The sequence below is a fragment of the Rhea americana genome, unplaced genomic scaffold (assembly GCF_003343005.1).
Source record: "Rhea americana isolate MKP2758 unplaced genomic scaffold, rheAme1 scaffold_347, whole genome shotgun sequence".
Taxonomy (NCBI): domain Eukaryota; kingdom Metazoa; phylum Chordata; class Aves; order Rheiformes; family Rheidae; genus Rhea; species Rhea americana.
This window is the reverse complement of record NW_028186476.1, coordinates 403,155-429,355: the sequence shown is the minus strand read 5'-3', so window position 1 is coordinate 429,355 and position 26,201 is coordinate 403,155. Positions and strand designations below refer to the sequence as shown.

The 26,201-nt window shown below is 39.5% G+C and overlaps 1 protein-coding gene across 1 annotated transcript; it reads left to right on the top strand.

Annotated features, from left to right (window-relative positions):
• Positions 1–1,401: 1,401 nt before the first annotated feature.
• On the top strand, positions 1,402–24,814 carry HORMAD2 (HORMA domain containing 2). Its single transcript, XM_085311704.1, has 12 exons — positions 1,402–1,458; positions 2,505–2,649; positions 4,441–4,504; positions 5,583–5,619; positions 6,944–6,964; positions 7,785–7,811; positions 9,428–9,495; positions 12,402–12,553; positions 13,317–13,570; positions 14,417–14,525; positions 15,647–15,711; positions 24,481–24,814. Exons 1-12 carry the CDS (start codon positions 1,405–1,407, stop codon positions 24,583–24,585), a joined length of 1,101 nt encoding a protein of 366 aa, XP_085167830.1. The 5' UTR covers positions 1,402–1,404; the 3' UTR covers positions 24,586–24,814.
• The last annotated feature ends 1,387 nt before the right edge of the window (positions 24,815–26,201 follow it).

Sequence of the window (26,201 nt, the reverse complement as noted above, 5' to 3'; positions counted from 1 at the left end):
TGAAGAGGAGATCATGCTCCTGAAACCCGTAGGGAAACCGTGTACGGGCAACAGCCAACTCAGCCCAGATGGGCTCAGCCTGGATAACGTTTTCCTTGTRTAATAAACCAATTTTCAGTTTAGTGTGTGGTAGAAAGCATATTTTGATAGCTCTTTGGCTTACATAAATTTGCTAATGAACTCATTTTTGAATGATGTCTTACATTTCAGTCCCATTCAAAGAGTGCATAGCCAATCAGGAATAATAAAAAAAAATCCTAAAATATTTAACATATAAATATTAAAAATCTAATACTGTTCATTTGTTTAAATATGCTTTTACAGCTGTAATGTATCTTCATTACTAAATGAAATACTAAATTTAGCATAAATGCTGTCAATATATTCCAATTAACATGTTTTAATGACTGCCAACAAATAGAAATGAGATTTTCATGGAAAAAAAATGCTAAAAGCATACAAATACGTAACAAGATTAAATTGACTGTTCTGATAAGCGGTCTCTGTTCAGTGCATGAGATCATTGTTTAAATCTATCGACCACATTTATTTTATGTTTTTAATTGTTGATAGAAATACTGACCAGCTTTAGACAAGGAAGTGCGGCTTTGGGGACCTATTTGTGATGTTTCTATTCATTAATGCCTCCCCATTAGCAACTACATGTTGAAATCTGTCATTGAGCTGTTTTTCAAACCAGTTAAATGTGTGCCTTGCTAATTCCATCTAATGGAAGTTTTTAATCAAAATGTCAGACTAAATCAAACACCTTGATGAAGTGCAAAAAAAAGGTAATGCCCGCATCATTGCCTTTATCAATCAGATTTCTCATCTTAGGGAAAAAAAAAATTCCTTTTTAATCCAGATTTCTACAAAGCCTGCTTTCATTAAAACAAAATGGGCTTCTAATTTTTACTTTCAAGGTGTCTTGGTAGAATTATTCCTTTGTTCTGGCCAAGATTGATGCTAGTATATATCCTGCTTACCCTTGCTAAAATRCTGGTTCCCATTAGCAGACTTCTATTTCTTTATCATTCCTCCTTCACACTTTCTAGCAGTTGTTGGAGCTAGCATTTGTGGTTTTGAATATGAAAAATGCATTCTGAAGTGGCACCAGCTGACACAAGATTCACATGTGGCCCTGAATTTCAAATACTATTGATCGTTTACCCATGGATAGATTTGTATTACCCTACAGACTTTCACACAGTACCACAGAGTATGCTTGCTTTATTTTAGTTTAGCTTTTTGTGCCGGACAGCCGGCTTTTAGACCTGAATAGCACTGAAGAGTCTGGTTTTTACTTTAAGAAAGGTGAAAAATTTCAATGAGTCTGTTTTCCAGGTGTCTCACATTCATTTTTCTGCAGGTTTTAATTGCAAGTGGAAGGCGGGTCTTCAATATATGATGGCTACTCACCAGCTTTTACAGATAAGGCAAAAGAATAAATCCTCCAAGGTAAAAAGCCTGAAATGCAAAGGTGCTGACCTTCGTTGTGCTCAGTTCTGAGGCCTGACGTGTCTGAGCCCTGTGGGCTGAGAATACTTTCTATTGGCTGCAATTATATCCTTATATCTGTTGGCTGCAATCGATATCCTTAGTTGGATGAAAAAACAAATATTTCCAACTTAATGAATCCAGAAAGATACAATATGTAACGTGCAGCTTTGACATGTATTTGAATAAATAAATGAGAGCTCATTAGGTGTGCAGAGAGCCTTATTAGGAGGAACAAAAACAATGAACTAATAAAGGAACTAAATTTAATATGCTTTCCACTGAGATTTTTCCTGTTAAAATTGCACAGTGCTTAGTATTTCGAATAACCACAATCTTCGACATGGTTAACTGTTTCAGTTTGTAGCATGTACTGTGTACAATTCTATGTTAAAATCACTGTGGAAACTAAGACYGTGTGTGATGTCAGCAAACTGAGTCTGCTGTCAAATGTCAAAGTGTTGAGGTCGGAAGCTTCTGTTTAGCATAGTGCTTTTTCTTCTTACCATTATTTCTCAGAAGCACTTTTTTATCCATGCCAGTGACACTGTTGCAGTGTCTTTCATCTTTCATGCCTGTAACAAGACACTAATGCTCTAGCCAAAGCTGTGGCAGGCCGTGAACTTTGGCATAACAGTGAACACTGCCCCAGTCATGACCMTTGTTTGACTCCAATTAATTCTGTAGAGCTAAGCTGGCAGAAAACGATACACTTTTTTTGTATGGGTGGTTTTCTGACAGGTGCCTGTATTAGTGAAGTGGAGGGGGTGGGAATGTACTGCTGTGACAATGGGCAAGGGAGGGATTAAAGCAACCTGGATCTGAATAAATCTTGTGAGACCCTTTGATAACTAACCTTACAATATTTAATCCCACTCATGATAGACATGAATCCTTTCTGTATATTATATAAAGAGCAGAGAAATCTTAAAATTACTTCTTTAAGTTACCCTCCGTAGTACTGAACTAAAACTAGTACTATTTTTGACTTTGCCCTTTTTTTTCAGGAATCAGTGTTGTTCCCCAACAAAATTACTACTGAACAGCAGTCTGTGGTGCTGGTGAAAAGGCTTCTGGCTATCTCTGTATCCTGTATAACATACCTAAGAGGATTGTTCCCAGAGAGTTCATATGGAACTCGCTATTTAGATGGTAACATTCTCAGTTTTTGCTGGTTCTTGTTCCCAACATGCTATTTTTTAGCAATAGCCTGCTTTACAGATTAGCTGCTAGATGCTCACATATATATGATTCAGTTTATTGTAGGAAGACTGCTAATGGGTCTTTTCCAACTCTTGAAGCAGGCAATGCTTCTGCATCAGAAAGAAAGCATGGAAGACAACCTGAAGCTACTGGCAACTCATGGCTTTTCTGTTAGTGTTTCTAGTGGCTTATAATCATTTCTCACAGAATCATAGGATGGTTGATGTTGGAAGAGACCTCTGGAGATCATCTAGTCCAACCCCTTTGCTCAAAAGGGGTCACCTAGAGCACATTGCACAGGATTGTATCCAGGCAGGTTTTGAATATCTCCAGAAAAGGAGACTCCATAACCTCTCTGAGCAACCTGTTCTAGTGTTCTGTCACCCTCACAGGAAAGTTCTTCCTTATATTCAGGTGGAACTTCCTCTGTTTCAGCTGTTGCCTGTTGCCTCTTGTCCTGTTGCTGGGCACCACTGAAAAGAGTCTGGCCCCATCCTCTTGACATCCCCCGCTTAAGGTATTTGTAGACATTGATAAAATCCCCTCTCAGTCTTCTGCTCTCCAGGCTGAATAGTCTCAGCTCTCTCAGCCTTTCCTCATAGGGGAGATGCTCCAGTCCTCTGATCGTCTTTGTAGCCCTGAGCTAATGTGTTGCCAGTCCTACGCATCAGGCCCCAGAGTCAGTAGACTGAGTTAAAAATCAGTAGTTTTTTTAAAAAAAATTGTGATTGATATGTTTTATTTTCCTTTGAATTTTTGAGCMATTGTTTTTCACATTTTCAGCTTTGAGAGATCAAGAGCAGATTTAAAATCTTTTTTTCCTTGAAAACTGAGTATCTCACATAACCGCATGTGCTTGAGAGTCAATGCTTTAAGAAAAGAAGAAAGTTATTCTAAGATTAAGATTCTGTTGTCATAGAATCAAAAGAATTAATGACGCTTTCCACATCTTTATGTTCATTTGAGATGCATTAATGTAGTGTGCAATGTCTCCGTGCATTCCAATCCATTTCCATATTTTTACTGAGGCAGTTAGATATCCTGAAACCTGGTCACATGTATATTGTGGACTTATTTAGGATATTCTGTGCCCTCAACTTGGCTTTTGATCACCTAAGCTGAAAGACCATTAGTCCTTCTAATCAGATTTCAAGTCTTACAATTGTCTTTTTGAGCAAGAATGTTAACATCTGGCCTGTTCAGGCCTTTGAGAGCTCATTGAGTTGATCCTAAGGTATCATTAAATCATCTCTTCATTTGGAAGCTGTATCAGTTGTAGAAGGGGTTTTCCACTTGCTATTCTGGATGTCTGAAAACAGAAGGAATCCAATGGAAAACTAACAGAGTTGTTTATTCTAAGTATATTCTTTACCTCATATAGATGTTGGTGAAGACTGAATGCAGAAGTGAGAGGTGTTGTTAGGAAATACCAGAATGGATGGGAATGGAAAAGGGAGGGGGAGAAAAGAATGGAAGTTGCTGGCATTTTGAAGTTAAGCCATAGCTAGCACTTTCTCTGGGAGAGCCCAGAGCATCTGAGGAAAGTTTTTGACATATGAAAATGCAGCAATAAGCCTGTGTCAGCCCACCTGGGACTCAGTGGAAACCACCATTTCCGCTCAAGAAGAACTTCCAGATAATGCATTTTTTCCAAAAAAGGGAGGATGACTGGCTTAGTTTCAGTGTTTGCCCAATAGCTGTGATAAGGATTTTAAGTATGTGCTAAATTTGGTTTTGCAGACCTCTGTCTAAAAATTCTCCGAGAAGATAAAAGCTGTCTGGGATCATTGCAGATAGTCAAGTGGTAAGTGAGTAACAGTGAAACTAAGACAAGATTGTGCTGAATAGCAAGACATCTACCTCTCAAATTCTTATTCTTCCTTAATTTGAAAACATTGTACCCAGTAGTGCAATTGGATATGCCAGTGCAACTCCCACTGCTGCAGTGTGTATGCTTGGCCCTGTACGTAAGCAGGACATAATTAGCTGGCAAAGAGCATGTGAGTTCAAGGTCTGTTAAGTGTTAACTTTAGTGAGGTCATGGTCAGGCCCCAGAGCACACACAGGCAGTGTAGGTAGGGGGAGATTAAATAAAATCTTAAGATTGTTTCTGGTTTTGTTTAATATTTTTTGGTTTGATTCTTTGTGTGTGTGTGGTTTTTTTTATTATTATTATGTACAGTACGTTATCTTCCTGGAAACTGTGTATCTAAGGACATCACAACTTTCCTGTGTGATAATTAAAATGTATTTCAGAGTTAGCATATTCCCAACAAGAAGCATAGAAAGCTGTTTTCTAAAGTAGATAGCACTTACATTTCTTTGTTACTCTCTGACATTGCTGTGCCCAGGAAACACGCAAGTGCAGATCCATTGACTCTAAGAGTAAATATCTAACCATTTCTACCTTATGTAATACTTACTACCTTGAGAAGGCCCACAGCTGTAAAAAATGCATCAGATAAATATTTGCAAGGCCAGACATATGAGGCTGTTCAGACTAAAGTTTATGTCAGAGTCTATACATAGTTAATGGGAAGAGCAATTGGAGAACAGTTTGGAGAGCTGAAATAGAGCACTTGGAGAGCAGTCTGGAGTGCTGAAATAGAGCACTGAACCCTTGGACCCTTGTTGCGGGGATTTAAGTGGGCTCAGGGCTGACAGGATATGCTCCTAGGTGTATAAACAGTGCACAGAAGCAGAAGGGAAGATAGTGACTTCTTGATGATTGACCTGGAAAGGACTGTACAAGCCAAAGGTATTTCTAGCTTTGTAGTCTCAATTCCAGAAAATGTAGACTGTAAACTCCATCTAATGAGTTTATGTTTACAGATTAGGTGCTAAATATTGCTGGTTAATATTAATACATTTTTTCCTGGCAGGATTCAAGGTTGTTTTGATGCTTTGGAGAAGAAATTTGTAAGTTTTTTTCATATTTTTTAATGGAGTTTCTGATTTCTTATAAAATGCAGACAAAACTTTATTTCCATTCCTGTTTTGTATTTTGCAGTAATCTTGCATGAACATAAGACATATTTATGACTGTGGTTTAGGGGTAAGAGCTTGCCCTGAGTTCATACATACGAGATTTTGGTTTATATTCCCTGAGCCCAAATCTTGGCTACTGTTGTTCTTCTAGACTTGCCTACACAGTGAATGAACTGATTTGCAGCATGAAAGGAATTTCCCTTAGTTCTGTGTTCTACATTTACATTCTGTAATGTCTGGATAGAGGCACTGCCAGTCAGCACATACCTTGATTGCCATGCCTTTTTCCTTGAGACAGGTCCTTTCATGCTTCTGATCTCCTTCATCTCCTTTCCCTTAGTCATTGCCCTTCTTTTCATTTTCTCATCCTCTTTAACCCTCTTAGTTTTCCCTCCTGAGTTCAGATTTTATTCTTCTTCTGTATTTCATCAAATGATGTATGTAGCCAGTTTCAGGACATAATCAGTTAGTAAGTAATAATTCCTTGCTGATTCTCACACAAAATCTGCTCTGTAAAGGAAAAAGTACTGATTGTTGTCATCTCTGTCAGCACTGTTCATCAAATCAATTCTCATCTAGATCAGATGAAGTGTTATTAGTTTCAGCACTGCTGACTGTCTCTCTAGATGAGATAATTTGAGATGTTGTGAGCTAAGGTTATTGCTTGCTGACAGTTCTAGGAGGGATTTAGGCTTCTGCTATTTCTGAGAGACATAAATCAGTTGTTACTCAACAAAGATTAAGGAAAAAATGAGATATGTAGTGGAGATTGTTCTGTGATTGTTTTCAAGAGTAGTCCCAAGTATAATTTCGTGCTGTAGTGTAAATTAAATACCTTTTCTGAGTTTTGTACCTGAGAGCCAAAGTTGAACACTCATAGGTAATTGAGATGAGATGCAGGGAAGTGAGATTCATCATAGTGAAATTTGTGGTACCAGAAGGATAGATGCTACTATGAAATAATTTTAAATTGGCGTTTGGACATTGTTAGAAATAGTCACAAGAGGTAAATGTGAGTATGCAGCTGTTTCATATTTTCTTACAAAACTGCATGTAAAGCCAAGCAAACTGACCACTAGGTGTTGCTGATGCAGTGCTATGAATGATCTTTCTAAAGAAGTTTTTTGACTCACAGTTTGTTGAATTATCTAGTCCTTCACTGTATGCAGACACTTAGATTTTGATATGTGTCTTTTTTTCCCCTTGACATTGAGGTTAATTTTGACTTTGTGTTTTGTTTCTTCTTTCTCCTTAGTTACATATTGCTGTCCTAGCAGTAAGTAAATGAATACAAGGCATTTCTGTTCCTCCACAGCGCTTGAAAGAGATAACGGAGCCAAAGTTGTGTCAACTCATTTGTGTCTTTTTTTAAAGGGAAGTCAGAATGTATGTATTTTTTAATGGAACAGCGACCTTTCTTAAATATGGTAAATATGAACTTCCTAGGCTGTGTGAGGACATTTTCTGAATATTTTAGACTTCTGACTCTGAGGTCTTGTATGCATCCTTAACCTTCCAGAAGCACTTTCGTGTGCTTCATATCATTGCTTCGTGCAGACTCTTGCCTCCATCCTTGGAATAAGGAAGCTATGTGTCCTTTCCACTTCCTTCTCCATAAGAGTCCTCTGTATTAATCTGCTTGCTGGCATCATTGAGGAAGTTCTGTAGCAAATTCTTCAGCCATCAGGTTTTGGGCAAGTTATCCCAGAGGTCTTTGATATTGCAGAAACCACACAATTAGCAACTGCATTGTCAGTCTTTTGCCATGGTCCTTTGTAAAGCACTGATAGGCATTCTGTGTATGCGAGTCATAATCAGGGCAGTTAAAGCTCAGGCATGAAGAGTTGCCTGTGAGGATTGAGATGGGAATTCACCTCATTCCTTCACAATTGCACAGGTGAGCATCTACCTTTCTTTGAAGTGGTAAGTATTGACTGCTGATAGAGGAAGGCTGTTTCTCAGCCATTCCTTTTTCTGGTCACGTGTAACASATAGTACAATCTCTGTTGTAAGATGAAAATAGTATTGTTTAATTGCTTCTCACTGGTTCATGTTAACCAAGGGGAGAATGCACTCACTGTGCTTTCTTGTAACAGATTTACACCAATCCCAAGGAACCGGAGGTAAGAAAGAGTTTTAATTAATCTTTGAGACAACAGAAGGCATGGGTGAGTAGATCTGTATTCAGAATAGACTTGTAGGCTTACATTCTACCCTGACATAGCTGCTTGGTGACCCTGTTTCTCTTCTTCTGCTTTCACTTATGAATGGCAATTCAGTGAGCTGGATTGTGATCAAACACTCCTACTGGGCACTAGGCTGTGGACCCATCTTGGGCCTCAGACAGGGGTGTTAACAGGCAGCTAATGGGCATGCTCAAGATTTTGTTTCTTTTCTGAAGAGAAGAAATGGGAAGTTCAAAATCATTCTTTTATGAACCATCTTTTTAACAGCACTGTTAAATAGAGCTCGTTTTTGGTGCAGGGAAGTTTAGGACAGAATTTATGAAGCACTCCAGAACTGGGATGTATATGTCACATAGTGCATATGCTTAGCCCTTCAGTGTCCTTCTCCACTGTGTTTCTATCCTTCTCCACTGTGTTTCTATCTCTTACTATTTTGTCTACATCTAGCCTGTGGAAGACACTCTAGATAGTGTAATAAATAAGCAGAGGTTCTGCATCCATTCTGTCTTCACAGAGCAGATACAGATAACAGCTGCAGAATCTTTGCTTACCTAGTTACAATTCTGCTGCTTCCTGCTTCAGCATCTGGGGAAAAAGCAAAAGAGTTTAGCCCATAAATATGGCTACTGAGGCTGAGATTTGTAAAGGAGACTTGGAGAATTAAGAGCTCATCTCTTACTAATCAACCTCATTGGCTTTGAAAAAAAGTAAATTATAGGCATGGAGTTGAACTGTGTTCTATCCTTTTCTTGTATTGAATTAGTCTTCCTGATTACTTTCTTCTTTAAGTCATAGCAAGTTGTTTCCCTTTAAATGGAAAACATTTAGAATTTTCTTTATCTCTCCCAGAAAAGTCTGAGATTTCTGTGAAATTTAGAAAGTTACGATATTTTGACTATGAAATATTTGCTAGTAAGAAGAGTCCTTCAGACTGTGGTCTCTGTACAGGACTCCAGGCCAGAGTTCCCTGTAATGCTGCACACCCATGAAGCCTCACATTCTTCCTTTCAGTAAGGGAGAACATGTACATTGTGGTCATTAGCTGGCCCCAGTGCCTTGTTAGAGGTTTAGGTAAGGGAGTGAAGCCCACAGAGGAAGTGGAAGTAGGAAGTAGGAAGTTTTTAAATCTTTCATAGAATCATAGAATCAATAAGGTTGGAAGGGACCTGTGGAGATCATCTAGTCCAACCCCCCTGCTTTAGCAGGGTCACCTAGAGCATGTTTGACAGGGTTGCATCCAGGCAGCCTTTGAGTATCTCCAGAGAGGGAGACTCCACAGCCTCTCTGGGCAACCTGTTGCAGTGCTCTGTCACTCTCACAGTGAAGAAATTCCTCCTCATGATTATTTCAGTGCTAGCTAGTAAGTTGTATTCATTAATAAAATTTGCCAAAAGCTGTGCAAGCAATAATTGAGCTAAAGCTTTTGTCATATCATTAAATTAATGCTATGATCTGATAAAGCTGAGAAATGATATATGTTCAAGACATGTCTTTACACTTGCAATGAAAGAGACCTGTTTCTTTTTTTTCCTATTTTCCTGTGAAATCTCTAGACAGTGACTGAACTATATCAATTCAAATTCAAGTACAAAAAGAACGGGCCGCAGATGGACATTGTCAGGTAATGATCTGGATTTATTTTTCAGATTTACACTGTGAAAAATATGCTTTATTGAAACTTGAAGAAGAAACTGTATTTTATGATTATAGCATGTAGCTGTCTGAGTCGCTAAGCAGCTTTAAATATCAGAGTTGAGGACATTCACTCTACAGGATATGAACTCTGAGCTGATGAATAGAAATGCTGTTACATAGCACAGTAAGAAATCTACAGTAGATTAGAACTAAATTAAGGACAATTCATAGAAATTGTGCCTAATCAGTGTAGTGATGCAGAAACTGGCACAGTTGAGTTTACTGCTTTCTCCACTAATAGTGAGTGTTCTTTGAGTTTTTCAGGAGAGCCTTATGCTTTCAGAGTAAGTTTTTCCATGTTTGATCACTTTTGCCAAAATCCCACACCCAAAAGCTTTTTCCTTGAGCATTTGCATACCCATATTCTTCTGTACCAGTTGTGTGTGTATGAGCTGGGAGATCTTCAGCCAGCCACGTCTGAATTGAAGCTGCAAAATGTATGGCCAGAAGCTACAGCTCTTTGCATCTTTCTAGCTCTCTATACCTTTTATATACTTTAAAGCTCTGTTTAGTAAGCCTGAAATCTGTGTAGCTCAAAATAAATATTATCAATGGCCACTGGCTATAACAAAAGCAAAGAAAAATAGTTAGCCTGGTTTTAGTTTGCTTCTGCACTTGTCATTGGTAAAAGATGGATCTTTGGGCCTTGGAACCTGTCTGTATAGCAAGAGTGCTCTGCTGCCTTTAATACTCATCAGGAAACTAGTTCTCTGTAAGTAGTTTCCTGACAGGAAACTCTCCTAACTTCTTCTCTGTAGTATACCATTTGCTGCTCTTTCTCTGATCACATCCAAATGGTTCATTGTACCCATCAAAATGATTTTCTTTTTGGAAAATACATACGGGTTGTATCACAGTCTGGAGTGTCCTGTTGACCACACTGTTTATTATAGCTTTGAAGCTGCTTTCAAATGTCCTTTCTACACTGAAGGGAAAATGAGAGCTTTGGGATCTGAAAGATAAGATATGACTCTTGAGTATTTTGGTATTTTTGGTCCACCTTATTCAGATCAGTCATTTGTTCCTAGAAATAACAACAGTCTCCAAAAGGAACTCAGCATCTCTTGATGTCCCTAGCGCTGACCAAGAATGACCTGTGCCATATTAGCTAGGACTCTGTTCTGTTTCTTCAGTGACTGACACTACTATTGCAACATCACGTGTGTACTTGCAGTCATCAGTGAACTGACATTCTGGCACTGCTGGTCAGGACTGTATTATCATTGGTATCTCATCACCTTCATTTGATAAAACCACTTTTGTATACCTGCAAGGTTTATTGCCATATGAAAACTTGGAGTTAATCATTCCACATTTTTTGTGTTTTGTTTGTCTGCATCCTCATGTCTGCATGGTAAAGGGAAATTTTCTCCTGGAAGATTTCTGCTTTATAGATTGATTTTTTTTTTTAATGAGTTCCTCACTATGGATCCCAGTCCTTCAGAGAGGTTCAGTTCCCCATCTGCTACATTTTCACACCATTCCTGCATCACATCCACAGTGTTTTCTTCTATACTGGTACAGTACCTCATCTGTTGCCATCTCTTTTTTGCATATACTCTTTCCTTTACGATTCCCATCCCACTGCTCCCAAGACTTGCAAAGAAGATGTGTCAAAAAAAATCCTAGTTTCTTCTCATTGCTCTGACCTAGTTGTTAATCAGCATTGGTCCCTCACTTGATGTACCACCAGTTCTCCTCCATTTCTGAGCATACAGGATTTCATTTAATAGCAAAGTGGGTTCAGCAAAGAGTTTTGCTGTTGGCAGTATGGCGCTTACTAAACTATAACCTATTACTCTGTGAACACAAGCTGTTCAGCAGCCACTCAGTTTTCATGATGACCCCCAAAGCTTCAACTAGAAGAGCAAATCAATCTTAATGGAGCTCTTCCTTCCAGTAACTTAGTCATACTCAGCCCTATGATTCTGCTTTTGCTGTCTTAGATTACTTACATGGATGATCACTCGGGATGATTATGTTAGAGTCCATCCGGCCTGTATATTGTATCATCCACCTGCTTTTCAAAGACATTTTAGTGATGGAGGAGCCTTTAAGACCTCTTCTCATTGAAAGTCAATGAAGTTTAGGCTCTTTAGTCACTTTGTGATTCATCTGGTACAGTTTCAACTGTTGATAGTTAGTGGTATGGTCTAAGCTGCTCATCTCATTTCCCTCTGTAGTCAAGAGAAACAAACTCCTCCAGAGGGCGATTCATCCCACCTCTGTTATATCTCAGTCTAGACTGCTTGCTTAGACTAGCCAGCTGACATTTGGATGGGCGAAGGAGGTGAGAGGAATGCCCCTTAGTCACTTTTGAAAAATGTGCTTCTGAACTAGTTTTTCTTATATGGAATTGAAGTGAGAACATGCAATTCACTTCCCTTAAAACTGCAAAATGGACTTGAAAACAGCCACTGTAATGAATTGGCTTTATATGGGCTTCTCACCCCATTCCTCTCATTCCTCAAATTGCTTAGGTGAAAAGCACTTGTTTTATGGTCCTTTTGATCCAATTTAATCATGTTTAAACGAGTGAGTCATGACGCTTGTATAATGGGGTACATTGCCACCGGCTACAAAGTCTGTTCAAATGTAAATTCCATGCCTCTTAGTTTAGAGCTGTTGTTCTGCTGATGCCACCCCATCACTGGAGTCTGTTTCACTTCCCTGTTTATTTAGAAGTTGCATAAAGGCATTGTACCTTTGTTGCTGTTGGTTTCAGACAATTCAGTGGATGCTCTATATTTGTAATTCGGTCTTGAATATTCATGACTGGGGAAAACAACTCTGTTAGTCTTTTTTCCAAACAACTATGTTATTCTTTTTTAGCAACAAAATGAACTTCATGAACGGGATGTGCAGCGAGGAGGTTAAAAAAGCCAGCAGTCTCCTGATCCGTAAACTGTACTTATTAATGCAAAACCTTGGGCCACTTCCCAATGACATTATCCTGACCATGAAACTCCTCTATTACAATGATGGTAGGTGGAGAATAGAGCATGCTGTGCAGAAAACTTGGCCTTTCATCAATTCCTATGATAAACCCAAGCCTCTGTAAAAATAAATATAGAAGAGTGAAATAGTAGAATGTATTAGCTGATGCAGAGAGAAATGGTGTGAAATATAATAATGCCTTCTGACAAATGGGGTGGCAGGTGCTTTTTAAGAATGGATTCAACATCTATTTAAGTACAGGCATGCAGTGTAAAAAGGAGATATCCTCTTTCATTGTCGTTTGAGGAACAGACATACTGTAGATGGGTTTTGCTCCAGAAAATTGAGAATGTTAATGCTATCTTAACACCTTAAAGTTATTATTTCATTGAGGCTCTTGACCGCATGTTCTCCGTTCTTTTTTTCAATCTAAACAGGGGTCATTATGAGGTGCGATTTGACCTCCTGCTTAACAATCTGTAGACTAGAATTTCCAGCCTTTCCTTATGAGACGCTGGAGTCTTTTACCTTGAGACTCTGTGGAACCCTTGAGCTTTTGCACACTAGACAGACAGCTTTCTACAAGATCACTAAACTGTAGCACGTTTCCAGATAACAGCCCCACAAAGACATAGAGCATTCTCTATCTGTTTTAGTAATAATTTCCTTTGCATTCTCCCTCTTCCTCCCCAAAAAACAGAATATTTTTAGTAGCTGGGCTCATTACTTGAGCTAGATGTCCTTTCTGCAGATTAAAGAGATATGGAATTTGTTTTCTCTGACAACAGTGAGTTCTTCTTCCCTGTGTAGTAACTCCTGAAGATTACCAGCCCCCTGGCTTTAAGGAAGATGGCAGCCCTGGTAATCTGCTCTTTGATGGTGATCCTGTCAACCTGAAAGTGGGGTCTGTCTCCACTGGATTCCACATCATGAAAGTGAGAGTAACAACTGAAAATAAAAGAATGGGAACAGTTGAAAGCAGACTGATCCAGAAGAACGGTCCTGCTGAGATCTCCCATCAAGGGTTAGACTGCGATGAAGAGGAAGAGGAGGGGAGCCCCAAGGTATAGAGATAGCTCCATTCAGTTCTTACTGGAGCAGTAGAATTTATCTAACAAAGTCCTCCTTAAAAAAGAAACATTTTCTAAGAATCCAAGTTTCAGCTTTGTCTAATAAGGGTTTCAACTTGTGATAGGGCAGCAGTGCTACAGCATATTGAATGCTGAGGCTGGAAATTCGTAGAAATAAAGTGAATTTCATCCCAGCAGCTCCACTGACTGGGATGAAATTGTTCTCCCCAGAAGGGGGCAGTGATTGTGCAGAGAGAGACGCAAYGTACTTCTACATGGACGTGCACAAAATGGAGACAATTGCAAGGGATGTTGCATTTCCACTTGGTATTTCACTGGAATAAGCAGCATTCCACTGTATATTTAGTTTGGATCCCTTCCACTTACCTTTAGCCATCTAAACATCATGTCTAAACAATTCTCTAAGCCCCCTCTGTACTTAGTGGAGGAGGCATCTCTAGCAGGCAGTTAAGATCATTTATTTAGGCACCAAGTTAGGCTTCAATGAATTGTCCTTTGGTGGGGTCTTACTTCAAAATGATGTAGTGGGAGCTTGGACTAGCAACTTAGACCTGAAAATTATATTTTAGGTGGTCAGTGCCAGGGAGCAAACACCAGCGTAGCTGATTCCTCAAGATAGGAAGCCATTTAGGTCAGAATTTTCTGAATTTTCTCAGTAAATTTATCTCCTGAAAGACTTCTGTAGGCTCGGGTGTTGAAAGACTTGGGCTCCCAGGAGTGTTGAAAATCTCATTCCTGTTAGTGCTGAGTTCATGGATTTACCATTTAGGCATGTTTGTTAGGTTAGGTTATTAAGACGAAGCATCATTTACTTCACAGAACAACCCTCTCCCTGCTAGAGCAGATTCAAGTGAGCATGGAGAGGAAAAAAGTGACATGTATCCAGGCTGGAAAACTCAAGCGTCTTCGTTTTGTCTTCAGGATACAGGTAAAGGCCCAGTTTTGAAAGTGAAGGAATTTATCAGCTCATAACATCCTAGTGCAATAATTTTGAAATGGACAAACAGAATTTGTCAGGCTCTCTTAATTTTGTATCAGATTAGATTGAACTATGATAAAGGGCCTCTTGTATGTTTGGTTTATTAACAGATACATTCAATTTTTGTCAGTAATTTTCCATCTCTTTATCTTAGCAGCTTTTTTTCTGATATGAAGGAAATGTATAGTTCATCAATACCAAGTTACACGATCTACATTTTACCAAAGCTCTTTTCCTCTAGCTATCACAGTTTGATTTTGGTAATGCCATTTATATATGAAAACAAACATAAACATACATGAAGAAAGCATTCTCTCTGTCACTTCAATAAATCTAGCTTTGTAATATGCCACGTTACATTTGACCTTTGAGACTCAAATATAGCCTGTGGAACAATACCATCTAGTGACAAAATGGTAAATAGCATTCCTGGGATCCCTAAGCAGTGGAATAAAGAAGCTGGTCTATGTATGGAGTCACCTTTTCAGGTCTTTCTCCTGCAGATTATCTGATGTCTAATAAGGAATGAGCTCATACTACCACATTTTCCACTACAGGTACAGATCCCACTATGGCTCTTCTCTAAAGCCTTGCCTGTTTTCATGAAACTCTTAGGCACTTTGGGTTCCCCATCAAATTTTGTTAAAACTGTCTAATTAAGTCAATAGTTATCAGTCAGAGGACAGCTCCCTTCCTTCCCCTATATGCACACACACAGACACACACTTACACAGTGTGTGTACTGGCATAAGCCATGTTTTATTAGGAAACCAGACTAAAAACTGAGTTAAAGTATCACCTTAATGGATAGGTGTTGCTACAAGTTCATGTGCTGCATGTTCAGATGAGACATTATTCTGAAATTCCTGTATAAAATATATAAATATGTGTATATATATGTAATATATATAAAATACCAGTGTTTGCACTGTCTGAGAAGAAGAGTGATATAATTTCTAATTAGAGATGAGATTTTGCTGCAGTGGTTCAGTCATATTTCTGGATTTTGTTTCAATTAAATGTCGGATTTTAACTTTAGAGCTATTTTTGATGTGATGTTTGGACTATAGGTGGAAAGGAGAAGACAAGAATAAAAGAAACGGGGAAAATGTGTTGCTCGAGGACATCTCCACAGGTGAGCAAGTTGTAGTGGCTCTAAGATGCTCCATGTAAAGTGGAATTCATTGCCATGGGATATTATATCATCTAGGACAGCCCAAAATTCAAATAACATTCATAAATTTATTGCACAGTACCAAAATACAAAAAAGCTACAAAATGTCGTGTCATAGGTGCATAAGCATAAACTGGAAGCATTTAGGAAGAAACTTTTCCATAGTCAAATTACTTCTTGCATCCAGTACAGGAGTTCTGTACTGTTCTCTGGAGCTGATGCTTGTGAATAATGCAGGCAAACTAAATCACTGGAACGACTGGGTTTTTTCTTTCTGTATACCTTTTTGGATTAGGATTCTGAAATCACTACCCCATATAAGGATTGAGGGCTATGTTGCCTCTGTTGCCTGAAATAGTCTTCACCTCTCTTCTCATGATGCCTGACACTTTATGTGTGAGTCACAGGTACAGTTGGATCTGACCCCTTTTTGGCTACATCTCTAGGATAGGAAGACTTGTCCCCTGGAGATTTTGATCTTGTTTCAGTGGTTACTGGGGCAACTCAGAAAACTAGCATGGGCCAGACATGTAATTTTAGATAAATAAAGTTATGTGAGATGAATTCCATCCTGAGACTGTTCAGGCCAAACCCTGAGTCAGAATCTGAGCTCAAATTCATGGGCTTTTGCAGAGGTTTGTTCAGTGACAGAGCAAATCTCTGAATCCCACCAGAGTGACTTGCTACTTGATCCTGTTCCCATTCAAATTAGTTGAAAATCTTGTGAGCTTGGGTGTTCGGAAATTACATCTTTACAGGATAAGTTAATGAGAGTAGGAAATTCCTACTAAATTTTTCCCTGCTTCTGTTGAAAAGAATCCCGGGGTGTCTAACTCAGACAGCAATTGGAGACTGCAATTTAACGTGTCATTCAAAAGGCATCTCTGAAGTATTTGCCTTGACTGTGGATCTTAGAAATGAACTTCTGTGCCCAGGCTGGTATTTTTCAAATTTTAACCACATTTTTTTTTTTTGTCACATCCTCCAGTTTCCTTCTGATCATTGTTTATTCTGTCGTCTATGTGAAAACAGGAGCCTTTTTTGTTTGTAACTCATGGTTGTCCCACTGAATCATGCGCTGACATTCTTTTGGGTCTGTCATGATTATAATCAGAGCACCAGATACCTCCCTCCTGCAGCATGTGAATTTCATTAGAATACAGTAGCAATAGTGAGAGTTTCTGAAGGTGGTGGAAACAGTATTAGTTACTGAAAAACGGAAGAGTCACTTTATCCATTGTGTGCTTCCAAAGATTTAAAAAAACAAAAAACCAAGCCCTCTGCATGGCAGAGGGTTTCTCTATTGATTCATTGATACTATTTTTTAAAGCAGCATAGCATAGAAGTTGGCTAATATTTTGGTCCATTTAGGAAAAGATTGAATCAGGTTACTAGTTAAAAAATGCAGATCATCATGGTAAAGCCACTGCTAATTAAAATTCAACATTATTTTCCATATGAGAGGGACTTTCCCTTCTTTTCTGAGGAAGTAGGTAAAACAAATGACCATTGTGTATTCCACTTGAATCAGGAAGCCAAACTGTCGAGTGAAGTTTGTCTTAAAAAATGAGGACAGGCTAGTGTAAATGGGAAGTCTAAGTTAGGTGTTATCTAACAGGGTCAAATATAGGTTAGATGGATAGAAGCAGTCCTTTCGGAATGTGAATGAGAACATCTACAAACTATAGTAGAGTAAAGCAATACCATTTTCTGACTGTGTAAATGTGTTCAAAGAAGCTCTCTAGAGCCATAACATAAATATTGAGGCCAAGATTTCCAAAAGTAACTAAAGCAATTTGGAGTGTCCAGTAATTTGAAATCTGTATGAGGCTCTGATATTGAGAAAGTGCTGAAAAAATATGGTACCCACAGTCCCAAATTGCTATTGGAAATCTGGACCAGCATCTTACTGTTCTTTGTCTGAACTGCTTTGTTCTTTCTAACTTCTGGGTCATCAAAAATAAATGCTGTTGGAACTGAGTTTATTGATCATTATCTTCCTGACCTATAGCTCTTCAAAAAAAACAGGAATTAATGTATTAAAGGCTCTTTTTAATCTACAGGACATGGGAGAAACAAAGGATTCACATCTGCCAAAGGAGAAAAAGCCATTCCTGTGCAGTTAGAACTGTAACTGGACTTTAATAATGGCCATGAAGATACTTTGAGAGAGGGCCTTTGGGATTGGAGAAAAATTTGCATGTACTCAACTTACTTGTTATCTGCAATCTAATGATTGATGATGCTTTGGATCAAATGAGAGATTGCCCTTTCCCAACAAAGTGTCTCTGTACTTAATCATCCAGAGTTAGACACTAGCATGTAAATTAGTCTACCTCTGCTGATTTCAGTAGAGTTTTTCTGATTGCATCAGCCAAGGATTTAGCCTGGTGTACTATCTGTATGTGTCCTGCTAGTTTCCACTGGTATTCTAGGAGTTGCAGTCTGAAGAGCTGAGTAAAATAGGAACTGCTGTCCACTGATTTAGTTTATAGAAGTCTGCTGATGAGAATAGGGTCCTGCACTGAGCTGAAGATAGCCTTTTGAAGATTTTAGCATACTGCTTTATCATCTTGTAAATCCTGTAATGTTTTTGTCCTGCAAAGTGATTTTTGTCAGCTTTGTCTATATGTAAGGAAACATGTTACAATGGAAAGAGTTTGGAATGAAGTATTACTAGAAGATGAGTAAAAGCTGACCATAGGGATGCCTCTGCAGATTTTATCTCCCGCAGCAAGCTGTGAGCTGAAATTCTGGGGTGGCTCTTAGGGCATGGTCACACTGCCCAATGAAGCAGAATGCAGAGAGTCATGAATTGTCTCTGACTTAGCCTGGGTCAGAGCTGGAAGTGGTATGGCTGCATCAGCACAGCACGAGTCAGTTATCCCTGCTGAGTGTCTGGCATCCTTAGCCAGGGCCAGACATCATGCTGCTGGACTGACCATGCGTAAGCTGCTAGACTGCTTCGGGAAATAAGGAAGTGTGTTGACACTTGTCCTTGTGTGGACATAACATTCTTGATTGAGGGTAGCTCAGGGGTCTCTGCACTGTAATTCACCGTCTGGTGTAGGCATACTCCTAGCATACAGATTAGCTGTCTTTAACTGCAGCTGTCTAAAAGTTAGAGGTTTAGGGAGTGATTCAGATGCCTAAATGTTGTAAATCAGTGCAGTTTTAGACCTGAAAAGATAGCTTGGCTCCCCTCCAGCTAATGCTCCCCAAAGACCCATCACCCATTGCAGGTGATTTGAGTACCTGGCCATGTCCTCTTCCTCTGAGAGACTGTGTTGGGGTGGAATCTGGTGTGAACATAGCCTTTTGCAGATAGCACACTGTGAGAAAGATCTGTCCCATTTGCCATCAGTCAGCACCCTATTGGTGTCCAGAGCCATGATCATCCTAATGGAGACTCTTGTGCCTTTGCAGAGCTTCACTACTGTATGTAGTTTCTGTCTGACTGTAAAGGTCAGAACAAGTGGATCCAACTGCAGGATAACAGCTTAAGGATCAAGATATTTGTTGTCTGATTTTTTCCAGGCAAACCACTTTTAGAATAGTCATGACAGTAAACAGGAGAAGGGTGAAGTCTGCCATTTGCAGAGCAATGGGAAAACATTTTTCTGTGGCAATGTCATTATCTTGAACTTYTGCAGAAAAGAAAAAAAAAAAAGAAAGGTTTATCTCTAACTGTCTATCAAGAGAACCGTATCTGATGAGAAGTTCCCAGAACATTTTCTCCTCCAACACAGCTGAGGCTACACAGACCCAAACAATGAGGAGAAAGATTCAGAGATGAGCTTGTCTCTCTCCTTCCTGTTAGTTCAGGCCATTCTGGGAGGAGTGAGACAGTGAGGTCAGGAAATTCCTGGCTTCTCTCAATTCACATCAGATCCTTAGCAGTATCTTGGGGCCATTCATCCCTTGCGTGAGTTATTCCTGTCTAGTGCACAGGAAACAGTTTTCTAGTGATCTCTTCATTTAAAGGTGAGGCTTATTCCCTTGTTCAGATCTGGTGCAGTTTAACCCTTGTGCCCTCTAATTCACTGACAGCAACCCCAGAGACATCCATGGGATTACCCAAAACGTCTGTACTACGTGCCTTTACATGAAGTTCATAATGTGCATGATAACAACCAGCCCCTCTAGAGAAATTGTCATAAATTAAGATTGGCAGATCTGATACCCCATGGGGGACTAAGCTGGGTAGTAACCTAGTAGCCAGAAGGAGTGTCCATTGCTGTTCACCTCCTCAGTTACAACTCTTTAACTTTATAAGGGCAAGTCTTCTGGCTTTGGGAAGCATACTGGAAAATTGGGTTGTGATCCTGCGATCAGAATGGCTAACACACAGCCCACTGTCTGACTGAGGGCCCTGATGGAGGTTGCTAAGGAGAGGTATTGTTGTGTTTTTCATCAGCTATTCTTTCTTTTTTAATATATATTCTGTGTAAAAAGCCATTCATTAATACTTTAAACTCTACGCAAAACACAGTGAGATAGAGAGCAGGTCTTTGAGACTTCCAGTTTGCTGAAAGGAAATTCCGTTGAATGTCAGAGATTTTAACAGTGAGCTATGGAAGAGAAAGATGTCTATTAGTAGTCAGTGATGTCTTGGCATGGCTTACTGGGGGACACAAACATGGCAAGTTTCCACAGGAGCACCACAGTGAGTGTCTTTCATTCTTACACCTGCATAAATTGGCTTTCATGCTAACCAGCGTGATTCTCCTCCACTTGTGCAGATGAAAACAGGATTAATTCCACTGATGTCAGTGCAATGGCTTTACTAGAAACTGATACGAGATCAGTGCTGAGCCCTGTGTTGGAGCTTTTAACATCTCTGACACCTTTGCAGAATCACAGCATCACGGAGGTTGGAAGGGACCACTGCAGAKGATTTAGTCCACCCCACCAGTTCAAAGCAGGGTAGAGTAGAGCAGCTTGCTCAGGACCATGTGCAGTCAGATTTTGAGCATCTCCGAGAACAGAGGCTCCACAGCCTCCCTGGGCAACCTGTTCCAGTATTTGATCAGCTATAGAGTAAAAAAGTTTTTTCTTGTGTTTAAACTGAATTTCTTGTATTTAGTTTGTGCCCATTTCCTCTTGTCCTTTCACTGGACACCACCAAGAATAGCCTTCTGAACCTTGATTTTGCTGTGTTTTGTGAGCTTGGAGCAGCAATCTGTCAGTGAGTAGGTAAGAACTATTGCTCTTCAGCCAGAAAAGGCCATTCATGAGGGATGCCTCAGGTTTTGGGAACTGAATTTAAAGAGCCACTGGCTTGATTTTTGAAAGTGGCAAGCATTTGCTGTGCTATTAAGTCAATGTTAGCTGCAGCTGAAATCACAGGAAGCATCATGCACTGGTTTGCTCTCTGATTAAAATTTCCTGATGGTGAAAAACATCCCCTGCAGATACTGTTTGCTACCATGACAGCTGAGGATCGGTTTGCCTTATTTTACCAGTCAAGTCTTTATTCTTACTGTCCTTATTCTTCTGGCTTGTGTGATGGATTTCCTTTGGCATTAATGTGCTTCTGAATTTGTCAGGATAGTTACAGGGTACCTCACCAAGTTAAAACTTTAAGTCCCAACAAAGGGAACTCTGCTGAGGGCATAAAATTTGAAAAGTGCCAAACCTCAGCATGAGGCAGGCCAGGGACAAAGCGGGGACACAGTCAAATGCTCTTAGGCTGTTTTAGCTTTTCTGCATAGGATGGAGAGCAAAACACATGTCAGAAGAGCTGTAAATTTGCTTCAATTTATGCTGGGAATTTTTGGCCAGAATATGTGGAGACATGGGATAGAAAACTGCAGAGCACAAAACTAGGTCCTGACTTTGCCTATCTAAGAATAGCAGTATAGCTATGATCTGCTCATTCTATTTCATCCACCAGTCTGTCTTGGGAAGGCTTTAATCTAAGTCTAATCTATTTTTAGCCTGATATCTTCTCCAGACAATGTGCAGCTGTCCTGTTAGTTTAATGCCAGAAATTAGTAACACTTGTATGATTCACAAGTTAGCTGCAATTTCACTTAAAATATTTGTAGCAAAAATTACATTTTTACACACAGCACAATACCATAAAACACACAAGTTTCAAACTCACTGTGTGTTCATGGTATGACCTCAACTGAAGACAAAGCCTTGGACTGAGATTTGGGGTGTAGAAAATCTGTTTCTGACTTTGCTTCTTGATCTGGACTTGTCCCTCCCATCTTATTGTCAGTATTGTCCCTTTACTGGGTATGCTTGTGAGGATCAGGGCCTGCTCCTGCGTACTTCTACAACGTCTGGCTTGATCAGGCCTCCGTGAAGCTGAGGGCCTGTCCTGGTTGTGTAAGACAAAAAACAACATTCATGTAGCCCAAGCTCCCCCATCAGTTATTCTAAGGCAGGCATCCCAGTACATGCAAGTAATTAGAACTAATCAACTTCTGGAGGCTTTGATTTGTGTGTTTAATCAATGGGAGGGATTTCCTGCTTTTTACCACATTGTTTAAGAGRTTTACTTTCTGGTTAAAAGCAAATAAACATGCATAGAATCTGACATAATCCCATTTAGAGCCACAGTCCTGGGGAAGAAACTTGAACATGTGGTTAAGGATGGGAGCTGGAGGTTGCACTTGAAGTCTGTTCCTGGTTCTGAGTTTCTGTGTGAATTTGCATTAACTTGTAGTTGGCGGGAGCAGGACAGGACACGTCGACTTCAGTGAAATACCTTGTGCATTTGACGTTTAACAACATATCTTTAGTATACAAATAGTGCTTGTCTAGATCACTTGGTGACAGTTCTTAGGCAACACAACCAAATGCCTGGTAAAGACAAGACTTTTTTACCTTTTTTTTATTATTTTTTTTTTACTTGATTTTTACCTTACCAGATAGCTGGCTGTGCTGCCTAAGATCTGTTCCTCAATAGAGGTAATAAAAGTACTAGCTGTAGCTTTGCAGCCTAGATTAAAATAGGAGAGTCTTCTTATTCAGGTGACTGGGGCCCAGAGACTGGGGATCATTGCTTTTGCTTTCTTATGTGACCAGCAGAGTAGTGTACAGAACTTGCAGCTGTGTTAGCCCTGGAGAGTTTTTGGATGCAGCATTTCTCCCCTCTGTGCCCTGGACTTCAGAAAAGGAAGCAGACCAGTTAAAATGATGCCAGAGAGAGAAAGTAAATAACTGCCTAAAATGCCAGTTTCAGCAGCTGGATATCAGGTCAGGAGCTCTAAAACAGAGATCCACTCATCACTCCTTCCTCAAGCAAATATGACTTAGACAGCGCTAGAAGATTGGTCAGATTGAATTTGCAACATGAAGCAGAACCTGCCTGTCTCTCTTTGGCAGATTCTACTTTTCTCTGTTTTTATTGAAAGGAAGTTGTACTTTCTGTGCTAACCAATATTATTTTGTTGCTCATAGTGAAGAGGAGGGAAGAGAGGGCGAGGGGAAGAAAAACAGTTTGAAACATGATAGAGAGGAGACCTGAGGTTGTTTCAAACTATTTTGCTGTTAATCATTATCGGTGTTATTTCACTCATTAGAAAGCCCATTGCTATGTAGAGATTACCAAAACCTCATACCAAGGACAGATAGAAAGGAAGCCTTGATGATGTGAGTGGGGAGTTCTATAATGACCACATTTTGCAATCTGGAGACCTTGTGCTTGTATCCAAGATGTGTTCCAGGTTAGCTCGTTATTAACTCCTTGCATTTATCCTGCTTCAGTTACAGGATTCCTCTTGATTTTCAGTAAAACCACAATAAAGTACTCCTATTTTAGAACAAGAACTTTATTAGGACTTATTTACCCCTTTATTTGCCTTCCTTTAATCCAAATTAACTTTCTTTTGTAGGCAAAGTTGAAGTGGTGTGCTGTGGTATGTCCCTTTAGTTTAGTTCCAGTCAGAGCAAAACAGGTTACCTTGCCAGACTGTGYGCTTTATCCTTGCTGGGAGGGCAGCAACACAGGTTACTCTCTGCAGCTCAAGACTGTTTTGGTAAAAACACAAATATGTCATGTGATAATGAGAATAAGTGAGTTTGTCAATTGAATGGGGCAGCCAACACTTCTGTTTATCTGGGTGTCCATCTATCTATGATCTGKCTGAGTTGGCTATACCACTCATCCATGTATATTCTAACATATATATCAGTCTTTTTTTAGTTCTTTCTAATTTGTAGGCCCCTGAATATTTTTGAGGAAGGTTCATATTTTTCTAGAAAAAAGTCAGGCCTCTTGAATAAAACTTTACTTTGCTTAGTTGTTTTTCACAGACTCAGATGTGCAAATACAGGTACTATATGTATCTCCTCCGGTGAAGTTGTTTCTAGTGACCTTGAATTTACCACCCTGCTGTTACATATTTGTATGATTATCTGAAGTTGATGAAAAGGGCTTCTGCCTTATAAATTGTTATGTTTTTCAAAGATTTTGCTTCTTATATTTCCTTCAGCAGTGGGGAGAGAGATACTGTTCCTTGTGCCACCAAAAACATTCCCACTCCCTGAATCTGAACCGGTTGCTTTCACAAATCTTACAGTCCTGATTTCTGAGGATTCCAGTTTTGATTTCTTGCCTAATTGCTTTTGTGGAGCACAGGATCATACTTGACAAACCCAAGAACATCCAGGAAAAGAGATTGTAGTATTGTAGTTATGGAAGTTGTATTGCTTGACTCATGTAGCAGGAGTCTGTACCGTGAGAATGATCACTGTTTCTGATGGTTCTTACAGATAAGCTGCCTGAACCTTTCATTTAGCCAGGAAGAGGTAATAGGACCCAAGAAGAAAAGGAAGGTCAGTGAACCAGAGAAGCTGCTTCTGGAAGGCAGGAAATGATGTTTGTTCTGACACACAATACATTTTAGAAGGTGCGAGTTCTCATTGTCATTTCACTAGTGAAGACTCTGTTTTCATATTTAACCGTCCACATTCCACATATATTTTTGCATATTTGTCTAGTAAAAACTTTCGATTGCAAAGAGACAGCAAGCCTAGTAATTGTCATGACAATGTAGCTCAACAGTATTTGTTTGATGTTCTAAAGCTGAGGATTGATGATTCCATATGAATGGTGTCTGTGTGCTTCTTTCTCTTTCTCACACACACACACAAACACACTCCCTTCCCCTCTCTGTTCCTCCCCCCCCCCCAGCTAAATTTGCTCTTCTGTGACTGGACAGTCCTTTGCCAATATATCCTCAATATTAATGGCAGTATTTCAAGATAAACTCTGAGGAATTAATGCCAGCAAACAAGTCTCATGATTCATTAGACAGTGCTTAACTTCATCCTATCTACTATTTCCGGAGCATAGATTTTTTTCAAAAAAGGGTTTTTATCTGTATTGAATACAGAGATAAAATAGTCTATASACATTTTCTGCTGTTGCTGAATGTTTTTTTTTCTGACTCAGCAAATAGTGTTGCTATGGCCGTATTATCAGCTTATTTCTAAAGCAGCAACCCACCACTTACCAAGGGGCTTAGACAGTTACATGAGATAAATCGTGTTGAAATACARCACTTTTAAAACTTAGCTTTAATAAAGATACCTTATGACTGCAAATACAGGTAAGGACGTCCACAGCAATAAAATAAGGGATTTAGATACACTTTGAGCAAGAGCACTGTGTTTTGTGTCATGTAGATTGCATGGCACTCTGTTGGGGTGAGAGGAAGAAAATGGTCTTAAATGGTCTTACATAGTTTTTAAAAGTTGTTCCGGGAACAGCATTTCCCTTACTGAACACACATAGCAAAAGAAATATTGAAATATGAAATTGCAAAGAAGGCAATGAAATGCACTCTTTTCCCAACACARTGTCAATTGTCTAAAGTGTTCAGATCCTACAGTGATGAGGAAGAGCTAGAATTCAACAGAATAATTTGCCCAACAGTTTAGCCTATCTGAAATGTCAGGGATGTGGCAACAAAGATATTTCAGGAATAGGGCTTGAAGAGGAGCTGTGATTTTGGATAGAAGGTGTTTCTTCTACAGTGTGTATCAGAGAGTTGCAGGGAAAGCAGTGAGGATCACTTGCTGAGTATCTGACTTACAGTGTCTAAGGCACAGCCTTGAAGATCCTCAGCCCCCAGTGCCATCATTGGACATACCAGGTTCCCTATCACAATGAATAAGATGTCTTCTGCTGTGGCAGCACCTGTGATTGGCTCTAGGAATTTGAGATTTTCTTCACTGCTGAAACTGTGAACCTTTGCTTGACTGGATAAAAGTTCCTGGAGGTATGGATTGACCTTACTTAACTAGCTGACCTCACTTTAAACCCAGCTGCTGATGTCTTGCCTTTCTTGTGCTTTTACTCTAGTTGGCCAAAACCTTATTGATCAATTGAATTTTACAACTGGCAGTGTTACTTACTGCAATTAAAATGACAGTACCACAGCTGTGCTTACTTGGCCAAAGGCAGACAGACCACTGACTATCCCTGAGCC

What these genes read in the sequence shown, in the direction of transcription:
- HORMAD2 (XM_085311704.1), top strand. Translation starts at nt 1,405, where the DNA reads ATGATGGCTACTCACCAGCTTTTACAGATAAGGCAAAAGAATAAATCC. An exon ending in CCGCAGATGGACATTGTCAG is followed by an intron (nt 9,496 to 12,401) that starts GTAATGATCTGG and finishes ATTCTTTTTTAG; the next exon opens with CAACAAAATGAACTTCATGA. An exon ending in GTTTTGTCTTCAGGATACAG is followed by an intron (nt 14,526 to 15,646) that starts GTAAAGGCCCAG and finishes TTTGGACTATAG; the next exon opens with GTGGAAAGGAGAAGACAAGA.